The sequence below is a fragment of the Hevea brasiliensis genome, chromosome 18, assembly GCF_030052815.1.
Source record: "Hevea brasiliensis isolate MT/VB/25A 57/8 chromosome 18, ASM3005281v1, whole genome shotgun sequence".
NCBI lineage: Eukaryota > Viridiplantae > Streptophyta > Magnoliopsida > Malpighiales > Euphorbiaceae > Hevea > Hevea brasiliensis.
In genome coordinates, this window is record NC_079510.1 from 1,116,697 (window position 1) to 1,137,186 (window position 20,490).

The following is a 20,490-nucleotide window of genomic DNA, read 5'->3' on the forward strand; positions in this document are numbered from 1 at the left end:
CTAGACTTTCTTTTTCCAGCCATTTTCAATCTTTTGATAAACAAACTGAAGCACTCAGCACTCGAGCAAAATCTTTATTATTTTTTCACCAATCAATTCTCTCGAATAGATTGAGCTAGAATCTATGAATCGAGAGAAACTGGCATGGTGCCACCAATCACACGCTCAGAGGAAGTGGTTGGCCTGGTTGGTTCATTAGTTGAGTGGGTCGAACTAGGCAGCAAGCCCATTGGGTTAGGGGCAGTGGGTGCTTCGGTGGTAAGAGGGTCTTCAGAATGGCTTCTTTTAGCAGTCGACACCCATGCTAGTTTTGCCGCTTTCTTTCTTTTAGCTCCCTAAATATTCGAGTAATTTCTTATTTTTGGTGACTCGCCATACCTGCACAAAGAGAGTAGTTAGTGAGTATTGTAATTTGAAGGGAGGAAGTTAAGGGAATACCATTAGCAGGACTGAAGTTGGCTAATTCTAGGGGTGCATCCACTCTAGACACATGGGTACCAAACCTCCAATTTAGTTTGGCTTTCACAACATTGGCTATTTTGAAGTGCTCCTTTTTCCCCTGCTCCTCTTCTATAAAGTTGAAGTGGGGTGTTTTCTTTATTTTATCAACTTGATAATTCTAATTCTTTGGAATTCCCTCCCAGCCAGTTTGTTCTCTTCATCGAAGAATGAAAAATCATCCTTTCCACTTCTTCATGAGGGCAGGTCGACGAACAATTGGCAGTTTTGTTGGGCTTGAAAAATCAGAATTTGTCATTTTTCTTGGCCTCTTTGTTCTTTCAGGTATCTAGGTGGTAAAGCCTAGCGAACACTTTTTTTATTGCATATAGGTGTTTAGCCTAGCACATCGCACAAAGGCCAACTAGTAATATCCAAGAGTTCAGATGGAGTTGTGTAATTAACAGCTGGTAGTACTAAAGAACTCAGATATAGAAGGGATCAAGTAGGAATCGCTGTTCAACATTTAACTATTTTTCATAAATGATCACATGGTCACCTTTTGTAAAGTGGTGATCGGCATGGACGTGATCTTCGTAAGCTTCGGCCTCGAATAGCTTGTTTGGGATGTGATACTTTGTCATAAGAGTGGGGAGTTCGATGGGGTTAACATCTGAAGCAATCTATCTATACTAAGAAGCTCGGCTACTGTTTTCTTTGATTTTTTCTTTTTGGGTGGTGACACGCGAGGACCATTACCGGCTTCATAGTTAGTACCCACAGTGTTGTTACCGACAGTAGGGCCTTGTGTTTCTTTATCTGAGAATGACAACGTAGGACTATTGGCCGTATCTGCCATCGAAGAGTCGTCAGAGCTATATTCTACATTGTTGGTTTCTTATAATTCTTGACTATCTCTCTCACTCATGTCTCGAAAAGGAAAGATTAAAGTAAAAGAGGGGGAAAGGCAATAGAGGTTACCTGATTATTAGCTGACGGAGGATCATGGAAGGATAAGAATAAGCACCATGAACAGAGGAAGAAGAAGAGTGTAATCGGCAAAAGGGTAGCAGCAGTGATAAAAGTAAAGAATATATAGGCTTTTTTAGAAATTAAAATTCAAATTAAACAGACAAGAGGTACACCTGGGAAATTGGAAAGGATACGAGTCTTTTTCGTTTTTCAAGGAACAGTTGTAAGATGTAGTTAATGATGACACGATTTCATAGGAGGTGATTCGAACTTAAAGATTTAGACTATTGGGGGAACTAATGATATAATATGGATAAAAATTCGATTTGAATCGAATGGGGTTCGGGTCTTGAAACTTAAACTAAGATTAGACATTAGCTGTTTGGACAAATCACAAGGTGTTCGGTTAAGACACTAGGTGTTAGGGCAAATAATGAAGCGTTCGGATGAGGTGAATTTGAGATAAGAGATCTAAGGTGGTTAAGATAAATATATGATTGGGTAAGAAAGGAGTGATTGGAAGAGAGAGGCGTAGGAAGCATGTCCAATGTCATAGTAGAGAATATAAGATACGTTAGTTGACACCTCCGTAAAAAGTGGAATAAGCTTGCATAAAATCCTGATTAATCTGGAAAGGGTATTATCTTTTATTCTATAAATAGGAATCACAACAATATTAAAAGTACGCAATTTTTTACTCTTTTCTAATTGGTATTTGCTCCCTTAGTATTTATTGATTTGAGCGTCGGAGAGACCTAATTCAAGCCACCCACCTCATCTTTTCTCTTTGATTTCAGGCAGAGTCCAGTCAGGTTCTGGCTCAAGAATCCTAGGCAACATCAAATATAATAATAATTTAACGTAAATGTTTGGCATTTTTAATTCATTGATTAAATTTAGAAAACATATTTTATATTTATTTTTAAATGAAGTTTTATACTAAAAAATATTTTTATTAATATGTACATTCTTTTTAGTCTAAAATTTCATTCAAAAATAAATATAAAATGTATTTTCTAAGTTTAATCAATAGATTAAAAATGCTAAACGATTACGTTAAATTATAATTATATCTAAAATTTTTATTTATTAATCAAATAAAACTTCAAGTGTTATATTATAGTCTGTAGTTGACCTTTTAAATTCAATTTCACTCTTTACATACAATTGTAACAAATTTTAAAGATTTGAATATTTCACAAAAAAATAAAAAATTTTGAATAAAATTTTGACTTAAATGTTTAACTTTTTATTTAATCAACTTTTTAAAAGGGTGGCAAGGTAACTGACTTTCCTTGTAAAAATTATGGTCAAATAATGTATTTAACCATTATTAAAATTAAAACTTTTTCATAAATGGGAAAAACCCTAATTTTAACATTTTTTTTCCTTACTAGTCCAAAACAAAATAAAAGGGCTTTTATTGAAATCCAAGTATCCAAGAGTGCGATTGCAAAGGAAGAGGAGAAGAAGGAAGAAGAAGAAGAAGAAAATGGAAGGAGAAGAAGGAGGAGGGATAAGGCTGAGCAAGAGATTCAATGACAAGAATGGTAGTGAGGTTGATTACAAAACCAAAGCTGGTACTGCTTGGAGCCATTCCTATCTCAACCAGAAGCCTTGGCATCCCCTGTCCTATCCTAACCAACGCCGCAAGTGGATCGCCGAACAGACCCATGCCCAGCGCGAACGTCGCGCCGAAGAAGTTGCCCGCGAGGTACCTTCCTCTCTTTCACAACTCAATCATCATTATCTGTTTAGTAATATTCTTATTTCTCAATTAAGATTTAATTCTGCTGCAGTATGCTCAAGAGCAGGAATTCTTTCGCCAGACAGCTCTTATTTCCAAGAAAGAGAAGGAAAAGGTTTCTTTCCCTTATTCTTGTTCATGGGCTTTTCACGAATTTGGCAATCTTGCCCTCACACTGCCAAATTCTGTAATGGGTTGCAATTTTTTTTATATTAGTTATATGTTTTGTTTATTTGATTAATCCAAGTTGATGTTCTAACTTGATGTAATAGATAGAGATGATGAAAGCTGTTAGCTTCATGTATGTTCGTCCACCTGGTTATAATGCTGAAAGTGCCAAGGCTGCAGAGATTGCTGATGAGAGGAAAAGAGATGAACAGGATAATCCTTCTCAGCACCCACATGCTGAGGGAGCCTCCTCTACAATGTATTATTATTGTTTTTTTAATAATTCTTTTCTGCATTTGTTCTCCTTAATCTAAGACAAAACTGGAAATAAGTTCCTTTTTTACTTATAATATTCAGGACTAATTTCTTATGCACTCCTAGTTAATTGATTATAGTGTTGGCTTTATAGGCTTCTAGAATCAATTCCTAGCAGAGATCCCTTGGGAGAAGAAAAGAAGAAACCAAGGCCTAAAGATGTTTTTGGTCGTCCGGTTCCAACTGAAGAAGAGTTTGAAGTCCTCAAAAATGCTCCTCGGTAAATTATACATGGACTGCATTTATCAGTTTAAAACACTTGGTATTTCTTAAGCTTCAAACTTTTACATGAAAAGAGAGATTAAGCACTGAAATCTTAACTTTGATTGATCCCTTTTCCTATCTATGATTTTGATAAAAAAAAAGTCACAATGAATGCAATTTTTAGCCATAAAGTTACAATATCAAGGTGCATAAGTGTAATGTATATATAGCTCCTTTAATTCTTATAGTTAGTGAAGGAAATGGAACTATTGTGTTGCTAAAATTTACTAGGGCTAAAAGTTTTTAGATATTGTATTGACCATTCTTGAAGGAGTTGTGATTTATTAAAGGGCATGGATATTGCATGACAATTTGCGTAATGGCTTATTTTGGTTCCTTTGCTCAAAAATAGAATAAAATATTCTAGGTTTAGTATTTTTTGCTATGTCATGTGGAGGTGTTTGCAATGTGGTCTTGTTCTGTGCTCTGTGGGTTATCTGCCAGTGTTTTGCATAAATCACAAAGTCACACCATCCTAAATTATTTATTGTTGTCAAAAATTGAATTATATGGGTGATTATATCTTGGACATTTTTTACTGAATAATTCTATAATTATTGCACAATACACGTGTGGTGAAGAAAGGAAATTTTGTCCAAATGTCTTTAGGAGTCTATTTATTTATTTATTATTTTAGAGCCTTAATTTGAGTCTTTTGTTGGTTAAGGTTAATAGTATTTCTTTTAATTTTCTTCGCGAGTCCAAATTCTTAGAGGACAAAGACTAGTTTTGGAGTCCAAATTCATGTCTATTTTCATAGTAATTGAAATAGCCCTCATGTCTACTTCATAATTATTAAAGGTGTCAAAGTGTAATAAGGTGCGATGATGCAGACAAGGAATTCAAGAAATTCAAATTCAAATGCTCAATAAGCTTAGGATTATGGTTCAGTTTTAATATAGGTTTATGGAGAAATTATGGAGTACTTCCTAGTCTTTCTAAAGCTTTATTTGTATGTCTACTTAAATAAATTAGCTGCTAACTAATCTATTACTTTAGGTCCCAGAAGCAAGTTTGTAATTTCCAGCATTGCTGGAAAGTTTTTGTAGATATATTTAGGAGCCCATTTTTATTTTAGAGTCTTTGTTTGAGTCTTTATTGGTTTAGGATGATAGTAGTTCTTTTAGTTTTCTTTTGGATTCCAAATTCTTAGAGGATAGGGACCAATTTTGGAGTCCAATTTCTTTAAGATTTAGGATTAGTTTTGATTCTATAGATCTCTGAGACTTTGACTCTTCATTTTTCCCTGCTGTACCTATGTTGACACGACACGATATGACATGGGACACGACATGGAATGCGTCTGACACATATTCATGCAGTTGGATATTTGAGTGATGGAGATCTTTTAAGATGAAAAGCATATTGAATTAAATGATAGGTAAAAAACAAGTTAAAAGGAGAATGCAACTTTGAATTAAAGGATAGGTACAAGACAAGTTAAAAAAGTATTAATATGTTGAGAATAATGGTTGCAAATCACAATTTTAATTGTGGCTGGTCATTTTTGGATAGATTACTTCAACCCTTTTGGCCTGCATAACGTATCTAAAGCCCCGTGTCTAAATTTAGATACATATCCTCATATTTTCTTGTTAGAAAGTTCTCAAGTCTGATGCATGGATATGTACCCATTTCTAACACCCGTACCCGAGTCTGAGTAACATAGCTATAGATACCTATGTTTGTAATGTTATTTCCTTAGTTTTTACCAACAAGTAATTCCTGTAGTTATGCTTTGAGTTGCATGATGCAGTTTAGCCGTAGGTGTGATGCCTATGGAGCCAGAAACCTTTTATTCAATGTTCATGCATTACCGTTCACAATGCCTTCTATACATTTTTCACATAATAGAGTTAGCTTCACTTTTTATTTTATTTTTTTTTTTTATTGGACAGTAGGAAACTTTGTGCCCTTCAAATTGGGCTACAAATGCACTAGAAGCATTTGCATGCTTTTTTCTTGTTTTTTAAAATTCTATTATGTTTTGTGAAGCCTATTCTAGAACAAGTTAATGGATATTTTAGTGTTGTTATGGTCTAAGAGAGATTTAAGGCACTTGAATGATAGAAAGGACTATCGGTGGTAGGTTATTCTAGGTGAGCTGGTGTGATCAGATTTCAACAACATTTTGATGACAACTATGACATTTCCAATAATTTTCTTGTGCATTGACGTTGAATTTTGGTAGATCAGGAAACTGCAAACTTACTATTGAGGGATTAGGGATCTAGAAGGCAGTGGAGTCTTGTGAGATGTTGATGTTAACTTAGGATAAACACACCCCAAAAACTAGCTGTTAAGGTTGGAGATCCTAAGTCCATATATTTCCCATATTGAAATGTAATACTTGCAATGTGGGACACAAGTTTTCCTTTGTTACATATTATAGGAAGAGGAAGAAGAATAGTAATAAGTAGTGAGAGTTGGGTAGCTAAGATTTTTGGAGGGAAAAGATACTTTAGTAATTGACTTTTCTGTTGTACAAGCAGTTACACTTCTCTTGTATAAAAGGGAAGTCTTTTTCTGTATTCATTCATTCAAGAATCAATAACAGAAATATTTTCTCTCTTCTTCAATATTTTTCTATTCTCTTCTCATCCAATCTCTATTCTCTTCTCACCCAATCTTCTATAATTCTGCTTTAATCTCTATTTCTGAGATTAATTCAGATATGATCTTTAACAATTTGGTATCAAAGCTTGTAGCATGAGGGAACCAGCCAATTTCAGATTTGGAGTGTCGCAAGATGACTAGATTTGGAACAATTACTCAAGAATCTAGGGTTTTAGAGTTGGAGGAACAAGTTAGGGTTTTACAGGAGGATTTTAAGAAGAATAAGGAGGAATTGCGTGGGGAAATTAAGCAATCTGCAATAGAATTGAGGGAGGAAATCAAGCAATCTGCAATTGATACTAGGGAAATTATCTTGGAGGAGTTCCGATCCTTGTTTGGTGCAAATTTGGCTGATAAGGCCAAAGGAAACCAGCATGGAGGCAATGAGGAGGCTGGTACTTCTATGGCTACTCTTGGAGGAAGGGGAATTCTTCCTGTGCCAAGGGAGAACATTACTACAGGTCAGAGAGGGGCTAATAGTGCTGGATCTACAACTGAAGTTGAAGGTATGTCTAGATTTTTGCCCAAAGTTAAGTTGATTACTTTTGATGGTAAAGAACCTAGGGTTTGGCTTAGGAAATGTATTAAATACTTTGAAGTGTATGATGTTCCTAAGGATCAAAAGGTGGGAATAGCAAGTTTATTTTTGGTGGATAGGGCTGATTCGTGGTACCATAACTGGATTAAGGGGGATGGAGGACATTCTTGGGAAGATTTTGAAAAAGAGTTGTGTGGTAGATTTGGAGATGAAGGATTGGGGGATATAATTGAAGAATTTATGAGAATGAGGCAAGAAGGTACTCTTGAAGAGTATCAGGACAAATTTGAAGACATTAGAATTAGATTGGAAAGGGAAATGCCTCATTTAGAAGAAACCTATTTTCTGTCCAGCTTTGTAAGTGGATTGAGGGATGATATTCGACCTATGGTCAAAATATTCAAACCAACAACTCTTTCGCAAGCTATTGAAACTGCAAGATTGCAAGAGCAGCTTTTGAATAATACCAGATAACCTAATGCCTATTCCAGACCTTACCAAAGCAATTATAGACCTAATAACTCTCTATCTTCATTATCTACTACCCACAGAATTGTTCAAAATTCTCAACAATATCCTTATGCCCCTAAGAACTCCGTCTAAGTAGTTTGCGCTTAGCCGGTCCCAAGCCCGGATAAAGGAGGAGGGTTGCGGTAGGTGACAACCAGCGTAAAAATTTCGTCACACCTTATGATATGGATTCAAATGATATAAACGTTGGGGCGTTCTCTACTAACGACGCGCTACATCGGAGCCCGGGTGTAGTGAGAAATATGTAAGGGTATAGGGTGTTCACCGAAAGCGACGCGCCATGCCGGCACCCGGGTGTGGTGTTAAGTGAGCAAGGGTTCCCACATCATAGACGGATGTGGGTAAAGAAGTTAGTCCATAGGACAGATGGTAGAACAGATAGTGGAACAGAACACAAGATAGACATAGAAAACAATAGAAGATATCATAGAAAGAGATCAATTAGAAAGGAGCAGGTTATGAGGAGGATCAGGGTTGATACTTGGAATGTTGGATCACTTACAGGAAAATTAATGGAGCTTGTGGATACCTTGGAAAGGAGAAGAGTGAATATTGCTTGCATTCAGGAGACTAAATAGGTAGGAGAGAAAAGTAAGGAAGTGGGTAATTCAGGGTACAAACTGTGGTTTACCGGAAAGGAGAGAAATAAGAACGGAGTGGGCATAATCGTAAACAAGACATTGAAAGACGTAGTAATAGCTGTGAAAAGAGTAGGAGATAGAATTATACTAGTAAAGCTAGTACTAGAAGGAGAAACAATAAATATAGTTAGTGCTTATGCCCCACAAATAGGACTAGACAGTGAGAGTAAACAAAGGTTTTGGGAAGACATGGATGATTTAATGCAAAGCATACCGAATGAAGAGAATGTTTTCATTGGTGGAGATTTGAATGGACATGGAGGAAGTGATAGACAAGGTTATGAGAATGTTCATGGAGGTTTTGGTTTTGGAAGTCAAAATGAGGAGGGAAAAAGCATCCTGGATTTTGCTATGGCATACGACCTAATGCTAGCAAATACCTACTTTATAAAAAGAGAGTCACATTTAGTAACTTTCAAAAGTGGGCAACATAGAAGCCAAATCGACTTCCTCTTAACCAGGAAGACAAATAGAGCTCTATGCAAGGATTGCAAGGCCATTCCAGAAGAGGCTTTAACGAGTCAACATCGGTTGGTGGTCTTGGATGTCAAGTTTAGGAATAATTCAAGTAAGGTCAGAAGAAATAGTGTAGCTCGAACAAAGTGGTGGGAGTTCAAAGGAGTAAAGTGAGTGAAGTTCAAAAATGAGCTTCTCGAGTCTGAAGTATGGAAGCTGGATATGGAGGCCAATGATATGTGGATACAGATGGCATCAAAGATTAGAGAAATAGCTAGAAAAGTACTTGGAGAGTCTAAAGGACATGGATCACCCTCATAAGAGAGATGGTGGTGGAATGAGGAAGTACAAAAGACAGTGAAGAGAAAAAGGGAATGGTATAAGAAATTACCTAAATGTGATAATAATGAGGCATATGAACAGTACAAGATAGCAAAGAAAGAGGCAAAAAAGGCAGTTAGTCAAGCAAGAGCATATGCCTTTAAAAAGTTATATGAGAAACTTGGAACTAAAGAAGGGGAGAAAGATATTTATAGATTAGCAAGGAGGAGAGAAAGGAAATGTCAAGATCTCAATCAAGTTAGGTGCATTAAGGATAAAGAAGGAAAAGTGTTGGTGAAAGATGATGACATTAAAAAAAAATGGAGAAATTATTTTAATGATCTCTTTAATAATAGTCAAAATGGTAATAGCGTGAATATAGATTATAGAACAACAGAAAAGAATGTGAATTGTACTAGAAGGATTAGATCTTTAGAAGTAAAGGAAGCACTTAAGAGAATGAAAGTGGGTAAAGCCTGTGGACCTGATGAAATACCAATTGAAGTGTGGAAGTGTTTGGGAGATATGGGAGTGGCATGGTTAACTAAATTATTTAATAAAATTCTAAACTCAAAGAAAATGCCTGATGAATGGAGGAGGAGTATCTTAGTACCTATTTTTAAAAATAAGGGAGACATACAGAGTTGCTCAAACTATAGGGGAATTAAATTCATGAGCTATACTATGAAGTTGTGGGAGAGAGTTGTGGAGCATCGACTACGTCATGATACTTCTATCTCTCTCAATCAATTTGGTTTCATGCCCGGTCGTTCAACTATGGAAGCGATTTTTCTCATTAGAAGCTTGATGGAGAAATATAGAGATGTGAAGAAAGATCTGCACATGGTTTTTATTGATTTGGAGAAGGCTTATAATAGTGTTCCAAGAGATGTCTTATGGAATGTGTTAGAACAAAAGAGGGTATCTATTAGGTACATACAAGTGTTGAAAGATATGTATGAAGGAGCAACTACTATTGTGCGCACGGTGGGAGGAGACACGAGATTTTCCGATCTCAATTGGATTACACCAAGGATCAGCCATAAGCCCGTACCTTTTTACATTAGTTTTAGATGAATTAACGAAACATATACAAGAGAGTATTCCTTGGTGCATGATGTTTGCAGACGATATTGTTCTGATAGATGAGACACGAGAAGGAGTCAATAGAAAGCTAGAGCTTTGGAGAAGTGCTCTAGAGTCAAGGGTTTTAAGTTAAATAGAACGAAGACAGAATACATGCATTGCAAGTTCAGTGAAGGCCAAACTGGTGATAGGGAAGGAGTTAGTTTGAATGGAGTGGTACTGTCCCAAAGTAATCACTTTAAATATCTAGGCTCAGTCCTTCAAGTAGATGGGGGATGTGAGGAAGATGCTAGTCATAGGATTAAAGCCGGATGGTTGAAGTGGAGACGTGCCACGGGAGTTTTATGTGATCGTAAGATTCCCAATAAGTTGAAAAGAAAATTTTACCGTACAGCCATACGACCGGCTATGTTATATGGTAGTGAGTGTTGGGCACTAAAAGAGTCGTATGCGTCTAAGATAAGAGTTGCAGAAATGAGAATGTTAAGGTGGATGAGTGGCCATACTAGACTAGATAAAGTCCGTAATGAGAGTATTAGAAAAAAGGTAGGAGTAGTGCCAATTGAAGATAAGTTGAGAGAAGGGAGATTGAAGTGGTTTGGTCATGTGAAGCGTAGAAATACGGAGGCTCCAGTTAGACAAGTAGAGCACATTAGGTTAGAGGATAGAAAGAAAAAAAGGGGTAGACCTAAATTGACTTGGAGGAGAGTAGTACAATATGACCTAAAAGCATTACACATTTCTGAGGATTTAACCCAAAATCGTTTAGAGTGGAGAAAGCGAATCCATATAGTCGACCCAAAATTTTTGGGATAAAGGCTTAGTTGAGTTGAGTTGAGTTGAGTATCCTTATGCCCCTAAACCACTTAATGCAGAACAAAATTTCCATCTGAAACAGCCTAATTTCACCAATCAAAATCAGTATGCACAGAAAACTTTACCTACAACTAGTCAATCTTCTGTCAACCAACCAGCTATTAAACCCAATTTTACCAGCTCCAATGCTTCTAACTCCATCAGACAGCCCAAACCTTGCTTTAAATGTGGAGAAAAAAATTTCCCTGGCCATCAATGCAAGCAAAAAACATTAATGCCCTTGCAAATGTCTGAAAAAGAAGGAGAAGTTTTTCAATTGCAAGGACTAGAGGAAGGAGAGGAGGAATGGCATGATGTATTGGAAGGGGATATACCTGATAGTGCAGAGGCAGTAACTCTGTCAGTCCATGCTATTGAGGGAATTCAAGGAGCTGAAACTATAAGGGTCATTGGAAGGCATCAAAATAGGGAGCTACTGATTCTGGTAGACAGTGTTAGTACTCACAATTTTTTTGGATGCCAAAGTAGCAAGTGAATTGAAGATCCCATTGGTGAAAGTCCTTGCAATATCTGTTACAGTAGCAGATGGCAGAAAAATTGCAAGCAATAGTGTGTGCCTTGCATTTAGCTGGAAGATTCAGCAATACTCTTTCAATTTTGACTTGAGGTTGTTGGAAATGGGAAGTTTTGATATGATTTTGGGAGTTGACTGGATGAAAACATGTAATCCCATTCTGTTTGATTTTCAGAATTCAAAAATCAGTTTTAAGAAGGATGGGAAGTCAGTAACTTTGCAGGGAATTGGTGATTTGGGTTCTCACTCTAAGCTACTGAATTGTATGAGTTGTCAACAGCTTTTACACAAACAGGGGAAGGATTTTCAAACACCCTTGTTTTGTATACAAGTTTCTGAGTCACATCCTTCAGTAATTCTAAATACTGCAGCATCCTCAAGTAATTCTGTTGCATTTCAAGGTACTGCAGCACCCTCAAGTCCTTATTTAGTTGAATTGCAGTCATTATTGGATGAGTATCATGGGATTTTTGAGGATCCAAAAGGCCTGCCACCTTTCAGAAGTCACAACCATTCAATTCCCTTGGTACCTTCAGCATTACCTGTCAATATCTGGCCTTATAGGTACCCACATTTTCAGAAGACAGAAATAGAGAAACTTGTGGATGAAATGTTACAAAATGAGGTCATTTAACCTAGCACCAGTCCATATTCTTCTCCAGTACTACTTGTCAAGAAGAAAGATGGCTCTTGGAGATTTTGCATTGACTACAGGAAGTTGAATGATCTTACTATTAAAGACAAGTTCCCAATTCCTATTATAGATGATCTTCTAGATGGGCTTCATGGTGCTTCAATTTTTTCTAATATTGATTTAAAAGCTGGATACCATCAGATTAGGATGAATCCTTCTGATATTTACAAAACAACTTTTAGAACACATCATGGGCATTATGAATTTATTGTCATGCCCTTTGGGCTAACAGATGCCCCTGCAACATTTCAAGCGCTCATGAATCACATCTTCCAGCCTTATTTGAGGAAGTTTATATTAGTGTTTTTTGATGATATTTTGATCTATAGCTCATCTTGGGAACAATATTTACACCATTTGAAATTAGTCTTTCAAGTTTTGCAGCAGCAACAATTGTTTGCAAAACTAAGTAAATGTTCATTTAGCAAGGCTGAAATTGATTATTTAGGCCATATTATATCAAGGGAAGGGGTAGCAACAGACCCTACCAAGATTAAAGCTGTTTTGTCTTGGCCAATACCAACTTCAGTCAAAGAGTTGAGGAGTTTTTTGGGATTAATTGGGTATTACAGAAAATTTGTTCAACACTATGGTATTATCAGTAAACCACTCACTGACATGCTTAAGAAAGATGCTTTTCAGTGGGGTGAGACGGCTCAAAGAGTATTTGATCATCTTAGAATAGCCATTCTCAAGCTCCAGTTCTAGCACTTCCAGATTTCAATAAACCTTCATTGTTGAAACTGATGCTAGTGGGACAGGTATGGGGGCAGTTTTGCAGCAGAATGGACATCCTATAGCCTTTATCTCTAAGGCTTTTGGCCCAAGAACTAAAGCACTGTCAGTCTATGAGAGAGAGCTGCTAGCCATTACCTTTGCTGTCTCTAAATGGAGACATTACCTAGAGCAAGGGCCATTCTTTGTTAAGATTGACCATGAGAGTATCAAACATTTATTGGAGCAAAGGTTGCACACTAATTTGCAATTGAAGGGTGTTTCAAAATTATTGGGGTTGCAATATAAAATTATATATAGAAAGGGGGTTGAAAACAAAGTTGCTGATGCCTTATCAGGGAAACCTGCTGTGGATGGTCAACTTTATGCTTTACACTCTTCATTGTAGCCTACTTGGATGGCACAATTGATTCATAACTATGAAGGGGATGTTTACAACTTTATGTTCACAATTGATTCATAGATTTTTACAAGTTTATTCTGGAAAGATTTGTTTAAAATGATGGAGACTAAGCTTGTTTATAGTACAACCTATCACCCTCAGTCAGATGGCCAATCTGAGAGATTAAATCAGAGTATGGAAGGGTATTTGAGGTGTCTTTGTTATCAAGCACATCATTCATGGGTTAAATGGCTTCCTTTAGCTGAATGGTGGTATAACACTAGCTATCATAGTGCCTTGAAGCTGTCTCCATTTGAAGCTTTATATGGTTACAAGCCAGTTCCATTGACTTTTCTACCTCTTGAGAATGCTTTAGTAGGTGCAGTGACTGATTTTGTGCAAGATAGACAACATATGTCTCAGCTTATTAGAGATAACTTGCTAGCAGTGCAGAATAGAATGAAGTAATATGCTAATAAAAAGAGGTCTGAAAGAATTTTTGAAGTGGGGGATTGGGTGTATCTTAAATTACAACCCTACAAGCAGAGTTCTATAGCCTTAAGGAAAAACTTCAAGCTGGCAGCAAGGTATTATGGGCCTTTTCAGGTGGAAGCTAAAGTTGGTACTGTGGCTTACAAACTAAAACTACCCCCTAATTCCACTGTACATCTTTTGTTCCATGTTTCGTTATTAAAGAAAAAGGTTGGAGACAATACTGTTATTGTTCAGGATCTACCTCTTTTCCAGGATGATACAGTGATAGCGGCTCCAGAAAAAGTTTTGCATATTAGAATAATTACCAGGCATGATCAGCAAGTTCTTCAAGGACTTATCAAGTGGATGAATTTACTTGAAGAAGAAGATACCTGGGAGGATCAAACCTTTATTCTTTCTCAATTTCCTGAGTTTCAATCTTCTTGGGGACAAGAAGATACTGTTTTTTTTTTTTTTTTTTTTTTTGGTGGGGGTGGGGTATTGTTACATATTATAGGAAGAGGAAGAAGAATAGTAATAAGTAGTGAGAGTTGAGTAGCTGAGATTTTTGGAGGGAAAAGATACTTTAGTGATTGACTTTTCTGTTGTTTGTTAGAGGCAGTTACACTACTCTATTGTACAAGCAGTTACACTACTCTATTGTAATAAGGGAAAAGATACCTTTATTCTTTCTCAATTTCCTGAGTTTCAATCTTCTTGGGGACAAGAAGATACTGTTTTTTTTTTTTTTTTTTTTTGGGTGGGGGGTGGGGTATTGTTACATATTATAGGAAGAGGAAGAAGAATAGTAATAAGTAGTGAGAGTTGAGTAGCTGAGATTTTTGGAGGGAAAAGATACTTTAGTGATTGACTTTTCTGTTGTTTGTTAGAGGCAGTTACACTACTCTATTGTACAAGCAGTTACACTTCTCTTGCATAAAAGAGAAGTCTTTTCCTGTATTCATTCATTAAAGAATCAATAACAGAAATATTTTCTCTCTTCAATATTTTTTTATTCTCTTCTCATCCAATCTCTATTCTCTTCTCACCCAATCTTCTATAATTCTGCTTTAATCTCTATTTCTGAGATTAATTCAGATCTGATCTTTAACAATCTTCTAATGGGATTGTACTATTTGACCATGCTCCGCAGCCCTGGTGTTCACACAAGCTAGCTTTGCGCTAGCTTTATCTAGCTCTGGGCGAACATTGCCACTCCAGTGTCACCACCTGTGCCGCACGATTGCAACTGAGAGGCATAGTTGATGGCTCTGATATCATTGATACGAACTTAGGAGAATCACGCTCCAAAAGCTAGTTGTTAAGATTGGAAAGCCCAAGTCCATATATGCCCCATATTGAAATATATGGGACATAAGTTCCCTTGCAATGGGATCGTAATATGTGCCTTTTTCAAACCTTGTGCCTCATAATAAGCATGCTCTTAGGCTTATGAAGCATTTCCCTCTGTGAAGTTATCCCACCTTATCCTAGTATAGGCATTGGCCCTAGGTTATGGTGTGCCTTTAATAACTATATTGAGAGAGGGTTTGATTTTGACATAGCTACTTCCATTGGATGCCTATCAGTTACAAAAAGACATTAACTTAAGCAATTTGTTTGGCTTAGCTTCAATCAGAAACACATTTAGACTCTAGGGCGTTTCTCCATGGCTTCAACTTCTAATCAAACCTAGTTTGGTTTTCGTAAGTATAAATTATGTTATCAGCAAAGGCATGCACCAAGAGATGTACTTTCATCTATGACTCTATGCTTTGTCAAATGCCATTTGATTCATGATTAAAGCAAAAAGATAGAGGTTCAAGTTAGATAGGTTGCATAAGTGACTATTATATGTACTTCAACATATTATTCTCATATGTCCTTATACTAGTGTTTTTTCATGCATACCTTTTAACTTATTTTTTATATCCAATAGATATCTCTTAGAATTTTTTTTGTAAGCAAGATGGGCTATTACTTTAGTTGCAGAGTGTGTTCCTAATAATTGTTCCAAAGTGCTTGATTAGTGAGGGCATTTGGCTACATGGATGGTACACTCTTCACATCAATGCCTAATATTATGTCACAGTTCCATGTCTCACTAACACTCCTATTTGAATCAAGGATTGAAACCATACTTCTTGAGAAAATATATGGGGTGATTTAGGTGATATTCCATATAAATCCAATATTCCATTCTCTCATGGGTTTTAGGTGTTACAGTATGATGCACAACTCTTTTATTCTCAAGAATTAAGAATTCATAAATCCCTCATTAGTAAATGGTGAATTATGTCTCAAACATAGCTAAGGTTTGCCTTAATGGAAAATAAAATAAAGCAACAAATAGCAATCTTCTCAATCAAGAACTATGAATCACACCTTTGTTTCTGGTGCCACAGTGGATTTCTAGATCAATAAAACACCATATGAAGGTTTCATCTTTCTTCTTGGCACTTCTTCATTAACCCTCTTATAAGAAAGGATGCCTTCACACTTTCTTTTTCCACATGACAAATTAAATTTTTATTTGTAGGTTCCTTTTTACCATACCATTGGAAATTTTAAAATTTGGAATATAAAAGATGACAAGAGTCATTGATGTAAAACCCTATGTTCTCACACTGAAAATACTTAAATTCAATAAAATAAAACATGCTTCTATAAAGTACCACCCTTCATAGAGAAAAAAATATAGAAAATTGCTAAATGATCCTTCAAAAATGTAAAATTATTAAATTTCCCCATACTAGAATGGCTCGCAGAAGAATAATAGTTGTAAGGAGGTCCTTCTGTTTGAGATGTGCTTTGATCACGATCAGGACTTTAGGTTGTGCCTATGGGGAGAGAGACAAAAGCTGCATCATGAAGATGGGACAGATGAAAATAAAAGGAGTAACCCTCAACCCGCCCTGCCTGCAAAATAACATGTTAATTCTTTATCTTTTTACTTTCTAATTACATAATAAAGCCAACATTAAAGTTGCAAATTATACATATTGTTTTGAGGTTGTGTTACCTTAAAAGCAAAAACATTTTGCTTGAGGGAATTTAAATGAATTCACAGATAATATCAAAGTCCTGATCTTTTGTTCTGCATTTGAATTCTTGATAACTATGATGTCTTATGACTTCAAATCAAAGATTTTAAAGTATTGGAATCAACTCAAATTTCTTTTGTTTGAATCCTTCTAAAATTTAATAATATCAAAATTTGTATTTGGTGGAGGCATGGGGGCTTTTGTGGAGGTGATAGTAGCAGCTGTAGTCAAAATAGAGGTGATGACACTAGTACATAAGTTGATTGAATATATGATACTGTAGCCGCTGCTTTGAGCTGGGACATTTAGTTCCCTAAGGTTTTGAATTCTTTGAGAATTGGATATCAAGACTGGATTTCAATGAATTCATGGTTTATAGTAAAACGTGTTCTCAGCGCCCAAATAAAAAATAGGACCTGAAAATTTTTTGTTCATGAACCTTTATCTTATTTCTGCTTTATACTCCCCTGGAATGGTCAAAATGATGATATTATGAATTGGTGCTCTTCTTGAGTTATAGTAACTTGGAGTTGTGTTTTTGGTACAAGTGTTATCATTTGCATTCATGAAATGCTCCCATGTGGTTGTTAGCCCTTGTTCACATTTTACAAATGGTGACATCATACAGGATGGAGACAGGTGTTCCTGCAAGGGTGAAGCCATTTGGTATTGAAGTACGCAATGTGAAATGTATAAGATGTGGCAATTATGGTCACCAAAGTGGTGATCGTGAATGTCCATTGAAAGATGCTATAATGCCTAATGAAGAGAGTCGATTAAAAAGAGATGATCCCTTGACTGCCATCATGGCTCACATGGATCCTGCTGAGGTTAGTATTATTTCTAGTTGGATGTGTTGAAATCTAGTGATTGATATCAAAGTCAAAGTTTGATATTACAATTTCATACCAAAAAGTGTCATACCCATCCTTTACTGGGAATAGATTTAACTAAAAACACTATCTGAAATTCCTATTATAGTTCCCTAATTCTGATAGCAGAAAATCTAAAAAACATATATATACTTTCACTTTTTATTTCTTTTAAAACATCCCATTTTACTAAGCATACATATCCCATGAAAGAAAACAAGAATTTCAAACTAAATAATGATAGTATAATATATATTTATTTTTCTACTTGGCCAAACGTTATTATAATGCTAACAAGTTGTATAATTTCTTTTGACAAAAAAAAAAGGTGTATAATTCTACTAGGACTCTGAAAATGTTTAAATAATGCTAGTATAATGCACAAATTGCTTAATTTAGACCACACTCGAAGCTCTGCCTATGTACCTATCCTAAAAGGGAGGGTTAGGTCCATATAGCTTTAGAAATTAATAATAACATATTTACATAATTTAAATTTAATTATAGACCTTCACCTAATTCAGTTATCTATTTAATGTTTTGAGTTGCAATCAAAAGATTTTTTAATTAATATTTGGATTTTGATGCCATATTTGGAAAAAAAATGATTATAAATTTGAATTGATTGGAGAATAAAGAGCTATAATATTCTGATGTCCATTTTCTATTTTTTGCAACTTCCACGCACATTTGATGTTGGTGTCAAGAAATCATAGAGCCTAAAAGCTCAAACTTGTAAGTGAGGGTCTAAAATACGTTTTATCATCTTAACCTGTCTGCTTATGGGAGTCTGCTGGGCTTATAGCATGCACAATCACAAACCAAGGAGCTCTAGACTTTTAGTTAGAGAGGCTCTGATACGTTGCGTGGAAACCACTCAATCTAAAAGCTCAAGCTTACAAGTGAGCATCCAAGAATGGATTTTATTATCTTAACGGTTGGTACTCCCTTGTGTGAATTTGCATACATAGTTGTTATGTATGAAAATAAACCATTGTGAAGATTGAGGAGCAGTTGAGGAAGTCTCTAGAACTTTTCAAAGAAACAAATATCTGTGCCTTAAGTTATTTGGATCTCTTCCTAGCCCAGCAATAGTCATAAGTTATTCAGGGAACAATCTTCTTCTTTTCTCCTCTCTGTCTCTGGTGGTTATTGAGTGGATTACCACACAAAGTTATGAAGTCCTTAGGGATGGGTGCCTGTTCAATTGCCTATGAGTGTCATAAAATTTTTGGACAAACAAACTCCATTGCTTTGCACAAAATGCAAGTAATTTTTGCTTACTTTCTGTAGCTGTCTTTTAAAGTGGGATTAGTGGCATCTGGCTATTATTTGCTTAGACTTAGTTTATGTGACGACAGTTTCTTTTGTGCAACTTGCTTGACAAACATATCCAGTGTCTCATTTGAAGTTGTTTTTCTTTTTAAACTTCTCATAGCCATTAAAGTGGGAGTTGAAGCAAAAACCAGGAATGAGTCCTCCTCGTGGCGGTTTCAATCTAGATGATCCCAATCAGCAAATTGTTGCTGAGGATATATTTGATGAATATGGAGGTATGTGCTTTTTCCTCTAGCATGAATTTTGATTTTCGTATGATTTTGGACTATTATGTTCTTAACTATTCTTCAAATCCATTTTGTAGGGTTTCTCAGTGGTGATATCCCAGAGTTGCTGACCAACTTTTCCCCAAAGAAATCTAGAAAGAAGTCAAAAAAGTGTAAACACAAGAGGGATTCATCACCAAGTAGAGAATTTAGGGCTCCTGAAGAAAGTGGGTTGCCTTCACCTTCTGATGATAGAGAGAGGAGATCAAAGAAGTCCAAGAAGAAGCTGAACCATACTGAATCACCTTCATTTGATGATTTGAACTTTGATGGGCATTCCAAGAAGAGCAGACAAAAACATTCTAATTCATCTAAAAATTCTGATGGGGACAGGCATAAGAGGAGTAAAAGGAGCAGTTATAAACATTCTTATTCTTCTGATTCTGATGGCCGCGACAGGCATCATAGAAGTAAAAAGAGCACGCAAAAGCATTCTAATTTGTCTGAAGAATCTGATTCTGATGAGCATCACAGAAGTAAGAACCCAAAGATGAAGCATCAATCTTCATTTGAACATTCTCCCCTTGATAGGCATCACAAAATTGAAAAGAAGCAGAGGCAATCTTACCAACATTCATATGATAATTTTGATTTTGATGGTCATCACAAAGGTAAACACCGTCCTCACAATCGTCATCATCATTAATCTCGTTTTTCGTCAAATCGAGTTTGCAGGTGTCTTACCTTTCCATTGAAAGTACAGGAAGAGCAAACTTTAAAGAAGCCTGTAGTCCACATCTTGTGAAGTTATTCTAATGTATCAGAATGCTCAATGTCAATGCTTTGTTTTGTACAATTAGGTTCACTTTTGTCAATCTGTATCATATGGTGGTTAGGAGCATTCAAATTAAGGAGCATCATATTTAGTCGAGTCAATACAATGTAATAAATAGAATCTTTGTCCCGCTAGGGAAGTCTATTAAGCTTAAATACCCACAATATTACAGTATTGATCACTCATGGAACAACAAATAATTTTAACCGTGTCACCTATGAACCGCGCATGATATAAATTCGCGTGAAGGAAAGGTCAAAAAGAGCATGCTATGCACAAATTTAATAAAAATTAGTTTTTTATATTTAATTTAAATTTTAGTATTTTATTTTTGTTAAAACTATTTTTTTCTTTATTTTAAATATTTACATATACAATTTAATTTTTTAATAAAATTAGATTTTTTAATCACTTTTATAAAATAAGT

The 20,490-nt window shown here is 35.8% G+C and overlaps 1 protein-coding gene across 1 annotated transcript; it reads left to right on the forward strand.

Annotated features, from left to right (window-relative positions):
• The first annotated feature begins 2,789 nt into the window (after positions 1–2,789).
• On the forward strand, positions 2,790–20,246 carry LOC110664208 (uncharacterized zinc finger CCHC domain-containing protein At4g19190). The gene is made up of 7 exons (XM_021823789.2): positions 2,790–3,124; positions 3,210–3,272; positions 3,430–3,584; positions 3,735–3,860; positions 17,441–17,642; positions 19,123–19,237; positions 19,327–20,246. The coding sequence occupies exons 1-7, from the start codon at positions 2,903–2,905 to the stop codon at positions 19,932–19,934; spliced, it is 1,491 nt and encodes a 496-aa protein (XP_021679481.2). The 5' UTR covers positions 2,790–2,902; the 3' UTR covers positions 19,935–20,246.
• The last annotated feature ends 244 nt before the right edge of the window (positions 20,247–20,490 follow it).

What these genes read in the sequence shown, in the direction of transcription:
- LOC110664208 (XM_021823789.2), top strand. Translation starts at nt 2,903, where the DNA reads ATGGAAGGAGAAGAAGGAGGAGGGATAAGGCTGAGCAAGAGATTCAAT. An exon ending in CCGAAGAAGTTGCCCGCGAG is followed by an intron (nt 3,125 to 3,209) that starts GTACCTTCCTCT and finishes ATTCTGCTGCAG; the next exon opens with TATGCTCAAGAGCAGGAATT. An exon ending in GAGGGAGCCTCCTCTACAAT is followed by an intron (nt 3,585 to 3,734) that starts GTATTATTATTG and finishes TTGGCTTTATAG; the next exon opens with GCTTCTAGAATCAATTCCTA.